Source organism: Elephantulus edwardii, unplaced genomic scaffold, assembly GCF_000299155.1.
Source record: "Elephantulus edwardii isolate Elephantulus edwardi_28Jun2011 unplaced genomic scaffold, EleEdw1.0 scaffold00002, whole genome shotgun sequence".
NCBI classification, from domain to species: Eukaryota; Metazoa; Chordata; class Mammalia; order Macroscelidea; family Macroscelididae; genus Elephantulus; species Elephantulus edwardii.
Window position 1 is genome coordinate 26,756,590 of NW_006399752.1, and position 9,537 is coordinate 26,766,126.

Genomic DNA, 9,537 nt, shown 5'->3' on the forward strand with positions numbered 1-9,537 from the left:
CCAGTGGCGAGAATCTTTGTCTTCTTGACGTTGAGCCTTAGTCCATACTGAAGGCTGCAGTCCTTGACCCTTCACAGCAAGTGCATGAGGTCCTCCTCAGTTTCAGCAAGCAGGGTTGTGTCATCTGCATAACGGAGACTGTTAATAGATCTTCCACCAATCCTGATGCCACAATTCTCCTCATAGAGCCCAGCCTCTCGGATAATCTGCTCTGTATACATGTTGAAAAGGTATGGAGACAGGATGCATCCCTGGTGTACACCCTTCCCTATTTTGAACCATGTAGTGTTACCCTGCTCTGTTCTGACTACTGCCTCTTGGTCCAAGTACAGGTTTCGTATTAGCACAATTAAATGTTCTGGGATTCCCATTCTTCTCAGAGTCAGCCACAGTTTGTTATGATCCACACAGTCAAATGCCTTTGCATAATCAATGCAACACAGATAGACATTCTTCTGGTATTCCCTGCTTTTAGCCAAGATCCATCTAACATCAGCAACGATATCCCTAGTACCACGACCCCTTCTAAACCCAGCCTGGACTTCCGGCAGTTCTCTGCTGATGTGCTGTTCTAATCGTTTTTGGATGATCTTCAGTAGAATATTCAACACTTTTCTCCAGCACCATAGCTCAAAGGCATCAATTCTTTTTCTATCATCCCGTCACTGTCCAGCTCTCCAATGCATATATTGGGCTAGAATAGGTAATTTCTAAGGCTTCTTACAGTGTGAAAATCTTAAAACTTTGGTGAAGAGATAAAGCTTAGAGAGCAGTAGTTTTGTATGTTATAAAAGGGAGTCACAGAAAATTCAGAAAAATCCAAATGATGTGTTTATTCAGAAAAAAACTACAAAAGCAAACCCAGGTAATAAAGGGTGAATCCACTGTGATGGCACGCTAGCCATCAAGTAAAGCATCCTTAGGACAAGTGCCTTTCTGAGTGAAATACTTTAACATACAATTCACATTTTGAGTGAAATTATGATTTTGAGTCACCTTTTTTAAGTGAAACACTTGAACACATAATATCAGAAAGTTTTCATGGACCACACTAGTTTCTATTTAAGTCATTCTAGCAAAGTGGCAATATCTAGAGAATACCTGACTATATATAATTGTATGTACACATACACTAAGATTCTTCTATACTTAAGTAGATGTGTGTGCACATACCTAACTGAAGAGACTGGCAGTTAAAAACTGCTAGTGACTTTACAAAAGACCCAGTTTTTAGCTCTGTTAAGCTAGGAATCCCCAAGAAGGAAGCTATGGGGTAGTTCTACTGTATGTTTTGGAGAAGGTACAGCCAGAGTGCTCCTTGGAGGCAAAGATTAAATTTTTTTCCACATACTGTGGGTTTGTTGCTAAAAGAGTCTATTCATTGGAAGAAGACATCATAGTTGAAGGGTAGAGGATCAGTGAAGGACAGAAAGACCTCAACCAGATGGACTGACAGAGCAATGGGTCAATTACTGCAACAATGGGCTCAAGTATATCAGAGATTGGCCCAAAATAGGAAAGGGTTCAGATCTGTTGGTTACAGAGTTGCTATGAGTCGTGCTTTACTCAACAGCATCTAACAACAAATATCATTAAGACTTAAAAGGAGAATAATGATAAACAATTCAGTGACATTTTCTATAAAAAGATTTTATTTAAAAATACATTCTTTTTAAAAAAGAGACAACTTTTATATACAATTATTTAGTTTATAAACAGTCAAAAATCACAACAAAATAAATCCAGATGTAGAAAACTATGACCTGTAACATATACAGTACTGGTGCTGAAGGAGACAGTTTACATCTATGATTCATTCTTTTTGCCCCATATTTTAATAGTTCACATTTGTTAAAACCAGTGATTGGGACCGAAGAGTCTTTTTATCTGAATACCTTTCTTTTTAAGAATTTGCTACCTTTCCTGGCAGGTACAGAAATAACTGGAACTAATTAAGTGTTCTTATTTCTTTCAACACCTGTGTGTCCCAACAGAAATTTCTTAGTAATTTACTTTTTTAAAATTTATCTGTATGAGGCTTGAGGGCCCAAGCATTTACCAGGCTCTAAGGGAAAGGAACATTCCTTCTCTTGACAGCAGAGGATTCAGTGTTTAATGCCCTTAGGATATTAACACCACACATGATTTCAATCTCCAAGCCTGTACTCTGAGCAGCCAGCAAACAATCTGCTTTAGCATGGTACTGAAAGATTTGAAACACATTCAAATATCTAACACAGATTTATAATAAAGCAGGAGAAATATCTTGTCAAACTAAAGTGCCACTCGTTAGTTACTATATTCAAGAGCCTATCTTGAATTAGTAATCTCAAATTTTAAAACCATTTTTACCACATTCATTGCTACTCAGTCTAGGAAAACCTAGCAGATGCCTGGATTATCAAATTTATTCAAATATCTGGAGATAAATGCCAAGTTTTTTATAATCATAAATAGTCCTGTTGTATAAATTCAAAACCAAAAGAAAAATAATGTTAAAGATAAAATATGTGACTTAAAAGAAATTACATGCTGATGTTTGGACTGCACCCTCAATAGCCCCTCTCCTATGAGGAGTATTTCAGTAGTGCATCTGTGATGGAATGACCCAGGAGCTCCTGATTACCCATGATGGAGCCTGGTCCTAACTGACAGTGAACTTCACAGAATTCAAAGCCTTGGGCATTTGCTTGAGTTCCATTTCCTGAAAGACTATATTCTCTCACTAAATATATATATATATTTATATATACATTTTTGCCTATACTGATCAGAAAAAGTCAAAGAAGAACTTTTTACTCTTTTATTTTACATTGTTTAACAGAGGAATGCAGCAAAGAAGATTGTTGATCAACAACTTGCCATCAAAAACAGTGGAACTCATAAAGCCAAACGGTTAGGTTATGATTCACTGAAGATATAACAGGAACAGAAATTCTGGTAATTTTAGCCTTTCTTCAGATTTATATTAAACTAGATCATCTCTGTTCTTTGCCATCCTTTTGCTCAAGAAGTAAATGTATGAGGCCTTTGGTGAGCTACTGTTCATAATTACATTACCTCTTCTAGAGCCTCAAATCCACAAGGGAGCCCTTTTTACCTAAAGAGCTTCTTTCAGCAGAGTGCAAACTCAACTTTCCCAATAATAATTACTAGTTGTAAATAAAGCCAAGGATCATTCCCAGTATAAGCAAGTTGCCAATAAAATAACAAGTCAAATTTACAAAGCAATTTTTATAAAAGGCATTGAGTCAGCTTTGTAAGGCCATGTAAAAAAAGTCTGTAGATCAAGTTGCTATCCAACACACTTAGTAATTAAATAAAGTTAAATATGACACTAGACACGAGATGGACTAATCTCATTAATCCCATAATTTAATGAGACCATCCCAACCACATGTTATGACTTTCGATGTCTCATGAGGATGCCACACTGCACCTATACACACTTTATCATGAGCTTTGAATCGGCTGTAGAGTTTTGTGGTCTTCCAGTCCCAAATGTTTAATTTTCCATTTCCATCTCCTGAAATCACATAGCTATGAAGGGAAGCAGAAATAAATTCAAATACTTAGACTGTACAACAGTTAGTGAAAATAATAAAACATAAAGCAGTTTATAATTTCTACCAAAAGTAATGTATCATGCTTTCCTTTTATCTATCAATGGGATATTGGGAGTTTCAATGAATCACTGTCAAAATCGGACTTCAGAGGCTCCCTAGACAATGTAGAGGAATCAAGATGACACACACTCACTAGCCACATTTAGACCCATTCTACTGTAGTTCATTCTACTAACGTCACACTTTTTGTTTCCAGTATCTTTCAAATATGTTTAAGACTGACCCAGAGGCAGCACTCAAAGGCCTAATTACCAGGCTTGGTGTAGTAGGAATTTCTGAACTTTTGCCTAATTATTTTTTACTACAAATGAGGGAATATTATAGAGCTTTACTCTTTGAAAGATTCTAGGCTTTACAAATTCATGGTGACCTAGAACCATTCAAAAGCCTGGATATGAAGTTTCAGCACAGAGAAACCACAGTTAAACTTTTAACTTGAACTTCATGATACAGAATCAATTCTTCTGGTGTTCCTTCAATTACAGCAATACTGAGATTGCTTGTGTGCCATCTTCTGGCTCCCCTTTTAGGAAAGTAAGGGAGGAATAGGTATTTACAAGGAATGTAAGGGTATGTACGGAAGAAGGAACTTAAATAAACCCAGAACAGAAGTCCCATCCTTTGTCCCTGGCCTTATAGCTGCCATTGTGGCAGCTTATACAGTTCTCATACATTTAAATACAGGAAAATGATCTGCAAAGTGACATTTGCATAATTCATACTCATTGCTGTAGAGTTGGAACCAACTCATAAACTGACCCTCTGGCAGGTCACTGGAGAAGAACGGTCACCTTTCAGTCGAGGAGCTGCTGATGGATGCAGACCATGAGAGGTGCAGAATTTGAGGTAGTAGCATGACACCCAATGGCAGTTTATACTATCATTTATATTATCTGGTTACTTTAATAGATTAGAAGATTGAAACTTACCTCATGTCGGGGGAAAAGTCCACTTGACAGGCATATCCTGCCACCATATGGCCCTTAAAAATTTTTTTCTTATTTAATCTAAATCTGTTCTGTGCTCCAAAGATTAATATTTGGTTGTCCATTGACTGGCATGCTAGCCATTTCCCTGAAAAAGCAATCCAAGAGATATATTAGGCAAAGATTGAAAATTTAAAGGCTTTCTTAAAGTATGTTCATTGTCATCAATTGTTTTGCTCCCAACAACTTTATAAGAAGTTTGCCATACCACCTCTTACTGGCAAGAGCTATGTCTATAGTTATAAATTTTGCTCATACAATCTATATCATTGAGCATTTTCCACACAAAAGCTTAAAAAAGTATTTAAAACACTTTCCTCCTCCCCCTCAGGCTGCACAGTAGAGTAGACTTGGGGGAGATATTGTATAACAATGAAAGAATTTTTCTTTTACTTTCCAAAGAGCAAATGGGAGGGAGGGGTAAGCAGGGAGAAAAGTATAACAATGAATGAATGAATGAATGAATGAATGAATGAATGGAAATCCAAAGGCTCTGTAAACTTTCATTAAAATTAATTTAAAAAATTATTTTTTTTTTAAAAAGGAATTTCAAGTTCAGCCTAAAATTTTATGCAATGATATTGATTTATAGGTGTACAGATAGGCGGCTCCTTGGTTATGAATGAGATTCATTCCTGTCTTTAAGGACTTTTAGGTCAGAAAGAGGTAAATTTAGTTCTTATTTAGCTTTATGTTAGTGTAAAAGACTGTTTTTTCAATTACTTAAAAGCTGTATATGCAAGGAAGCTCTGGTGTCCTAGTGGCAAGAAGCTGCACTGCAATCCCAGAGGCATGCAGTTCGAATCCACCAGATGCTCTGCTGGAGAAGGCAAAACAATCTCCTCCTATACCAGTTGAATCTGATCTGATGGTACACACACACAAAATAATAAAATAAAACTTAAAAAAAATTTTTTTTTTAAAAAAAGCTGTATGTGCAGCAGGAAGGTGAATGTGATGAAGAAATTGTTGTGATCAGGGGCTGGTTCAATCACTTCAAAGTGAGGGCAAGTTTATACAGCATTAAATAAAGCAGGGCTTCAAGATGGTAGTGCCCTACTCAAAGATGGTGGCTGACCTCATTGCTTGGAATGAGTGAAGCTCTCAACAGTCCTGCCAATAATCCAATCTCATGAATCGGGCTTCTTAGAATCTTTTCATAGTGAAAGGATTCACTATGCCTCTTATGAGTCTCCTATTTCACAGCTTCAGCATGTCATTTCCTCCATTCTAGTTACTGTGACAAAACACCCAAATTGTAAAAATTTCCATCTGTTGTTCTGTTTTCTTAGAACTGGTTCAAAGCTGGGCATTAAAGGACAAGGAGGAGTTGGCTGCTGGTCAGATGTTTGTGCCCTGGGGACTGCCTGCATAGACAATTAACTATGGAAAGAAAGAGGCTAACATATGTTACTTATAGAAAAAAGAATGAGTAGCTTTGGTGAGAAAATGAGACTTAGTTATATAGAACTATACAATGTAAACAAGTTTAAAAATTTACCGTCTTAAAAGTTCATGCGGTTTCCATTTTCTCAGGGTTCATCAAGCCCTGAGAGCCCTGAGCCAGTATGTACTTCAGATTAATGTTGTTATGTGCCACTGGGTAGACTACAACTCAGATATCCTATGAACAATGATCAAAGTCTTGCCCTATTCTGTTCTGTCCTTACCATCCCTGACACACTAGAGCCCGTACAGTCATTATATCCATTCATCTTGTTGAAGGTCTTTTTTTTCATTCATTCTCTGCTTTTCCTAACACGGTGTCTTCTTCCTAAGACTGGCCTCTCCTGACAACATATAACTAAGGAAAAGGATCTTGTTCAAGTTAGACCCAATCCTTGTAATCTTTCAAAATAACACTATATAAGCACAGTAGCAATGTTACAATGTATTGTTGACATTAGGTACCACTGAGTTGCATATGACTATGCCCAACAAATCCTATGCAAAGACTCTGTCCTAACCTGGGCCATCTTCATCATCTCTGACCCACTACACTGCAGTGAGGACGTTTATCTCTTTCTCTGATCCTCAACCTTTCCAAGCACAATGTTCCTTTCCAAGGAATGGCCTCTCCTAACAATATGCTCAAAGTCTGTAAGATGAAGCTTCGCCATCCTTGCCTCCAAGGTACACTGTAGCTTCACTTTCTCTAAGTCGTATCTGTTTGGTTTTATGGCAGTCCAGGGGATATTCAGTACTCATGTCCAACACTACAGCTCAAAGGATTAGATTCTTTCATCATCCTTATTCACTGTCTGGCTGTATTGCCATACTTTTACAGTTACTGATTGTTGTTGTTGTTGTTATGTGCTGTTGAGTTGTCTGTGACTCACAGTGACCCTATCTACAACTCTGCTCTATCCTGAGCCAGTCTCACTGATTCCGACACACTTACCTCCATTGCCCTAATTACTATATCAATCCATCTCACCTGGGGTCTACCTCTCCTGCGCTGTCCCGCCACCCTTCTAAACATAATGTCATTCTCCAAGGATTGGTCCCTTCTGGCCATGTGTCCAAAGTATGTGAGAAGGAGCTTCAAAATCCTAGCTTCCAAGAAGAAACTTGGTTTCACCCTCTCTAAGACCTGTTTGTTTTCTTGGCAGACCATGGTTATGTTCAAGACTCTTCTCCAACACAACAATTCAAAGGTATCAATTCTTGTGTCATCCTCATTGTCCAGCTCTCTGATGCATAGCAAGTAATTGCAAAGACCATGGCCTGGATCAGGTACACCTTAGTCTCTAGACTGACATCATTGCTTCTCAGTACTCTGGAAAAGTCCCTGACAGCAGATTTACCTAATCCAATTTGTCTTTTGATTTCCTGACTGCGGGTGCCAAGAGTGGTGACTATGGACCCAAGTAAGTTCTAACTTTTAATCTCTTCTCCATCCATCATGGTGCTGCTGAATGGCCCAGTGGTTGAGAGTCTTTTTTTTCTTGATAGAGCTTCAATCCACATTGAAGACTACAGTCCTTGACATTCTACAGCAAGCAGGTCTAGTTCTGTTCCCCTTCCTCCATTAAATCGTAAAGCATCCAAATGTCCATTAATAAATGACCAGATTGAGAAACTATGATACATTCACATGATGGAATACTATGCAGCACTCAGGGAGCAAAGATTTTGAAAAATACTATATAATATAGGAGAAGCTTGAGAGCACTATGCTGAGAAAAATAACACAAGCGCCTAAGAACAAACACTGAAGAGTAAAAATAGAAATCACTGTAAAAAGAGAAGGATAACCAGTGAAATGTGTATGGACAGACAAAGAAGGAAGAAGAGGGGGTGGGGGACTGGGATGGAGAGTGGGAAAAATCATGGGTTAAAGAGTTTGGTGGGGGGAAGGTGTGAGCAAGGAGGGAATGTACCTGAACAAAGTATAATAAAAAATTAAAAAAAAACCAACCAAATTCTAAAGCATTTGACAACCACCACTTATTTGCCTGCGCCAGATGCTGTGGCGGAAGAGCCAACTTCACTGAGCTCTACACTAAAGCAGCTACATGCATTAACTGGGGCTCACTGACTCCTCCACTTCAGTGCTCTCATTAAAGTGCTCTAAGTATCGCAGTACACTGTCAGTATATCTGCTGCACAAATTACCTTGTGATTAAAGGGCAATGGATGGTTGAATAGAAATAATATTAACTAGACTTAACTGTTTTATTTTTTTGCCTGGTAAATTTTTTACAGTGAAACTACAGGTGTTCTCATCATAAGGAAAAAGACCTCAAATTTCCATCTCCTGAAAGAAAAGGAACTTCTAATATAAACCATTAAACAGAGTGATGATTATAATGCCATTGAAAGAATTATTTTAAAAATAAAACAATAAAAACTAACAACCTGATATTGAGCTGGTAGTAACTATATTGCAGTTTATGATTTTATGTTTTTAAAAGCAAGAGTAGATGGGTTGACTAATATATTAAAACTACTGATTATTTCTAATAATGGAACGTTTCCTGATTAACATATTTCATTGGGATAGTAAAGGGGATGACCAAGGTGCTTGTGAATACAGAAGTCACAGCCTGCTTTAGAAGCTTATTTAAAATCGACAAGCTCGAATGAGAAAAGTAAGGGGAGATCCAAGATGGCGGTGGAGGCAGAGACAGCGTGGTAAGCTGCGGGAGCAGCGAACCACTTAAAGCAGGTCCATTATGGCCTTCCACAGACTTCGGCTTATTGATAATTGAACACTTAAACAGTTGATAACTGGCCCTCAGTGAAGATCGAGGCTCAACAACAGGAATCCAAGGATTCCCAAGGAGAAATGGGTGAGTCTCGTGGACCCCCCCCACCCCCCCCCAGAGCCCGTGCCACGCCACACAGCCGCTGCAGCTCCATGAGGCTTCCACAGCCGGATCAAATAGATTCCCTCACCAAGGATGGATGGATGGATGCTGGGCACCAGCCGTCCTCAAGACTGGTACAGTGAAGCCACCACACTGCCGCAAGGTGGACTTGTTCTGGAGAGAATTCTTGGAGGCAGGATGGTGGCTGTGGGGGAAGCGGGCGCCCTCCGGCCGCCCGCACAGGAGGGACTGCACAGCCACCGAGCGCCCGTGCGGTGGGGTGGGGGGGCACGCCCCCAACAGCCACCCGTGCTAGAGGGCCGCGCGCCTCCCGCAGGCCTCCCACACTGGTGGGGTCATGCGCCCAGCTGGCTGTCTGTGTAGGAGGTGGGGGATGGGATGCATGCCCACCATCTGCAGGTTTGGGTTTCCTTGGACAGGCCAAAGAAGACGATTACCTATGCACTGGACAGGCCAAAGAAGACGATTATCTATGCAATGGATTGCTGAAAGTCATTGAATCTGATGACCTTAACAGTGGCAGCATGCACAAGAGGACCGACATCCTAAATGCACCACATATTTTGTTCTGTTGAATGCTTCTGCCAAAAG

General features: G+C 39.4%; 1 protein-coding gene across 1 annotated transcript in view; it reads right to left on the reverse strand.

Annotated features, from left to right (window-relative positions):
* Positions 1-3,362: 3,362 nt before the first annotated feature.
* CDC40 (cell division cycle 40) overlaps positions 3,363-9,537 on the reverse strand; it is a 52,132-nt gene continuing 45,957 nt past the window's right edge. The window contains exons 15-16 of the mRNA XM_006879160.1: positions 4,556-4,700; positions 3,363-3,540 (exon numbers count right to left, since the gene is read on the reverse strand). Coding sequence (XP_006879222.1) covers positions 3,363-3,540; positions 4,556-4,700 — 323 coding nt within the window. The remainder of the gene's footprint in view (positions 3,541-4,555; positions 4,701-9,537) is intronic.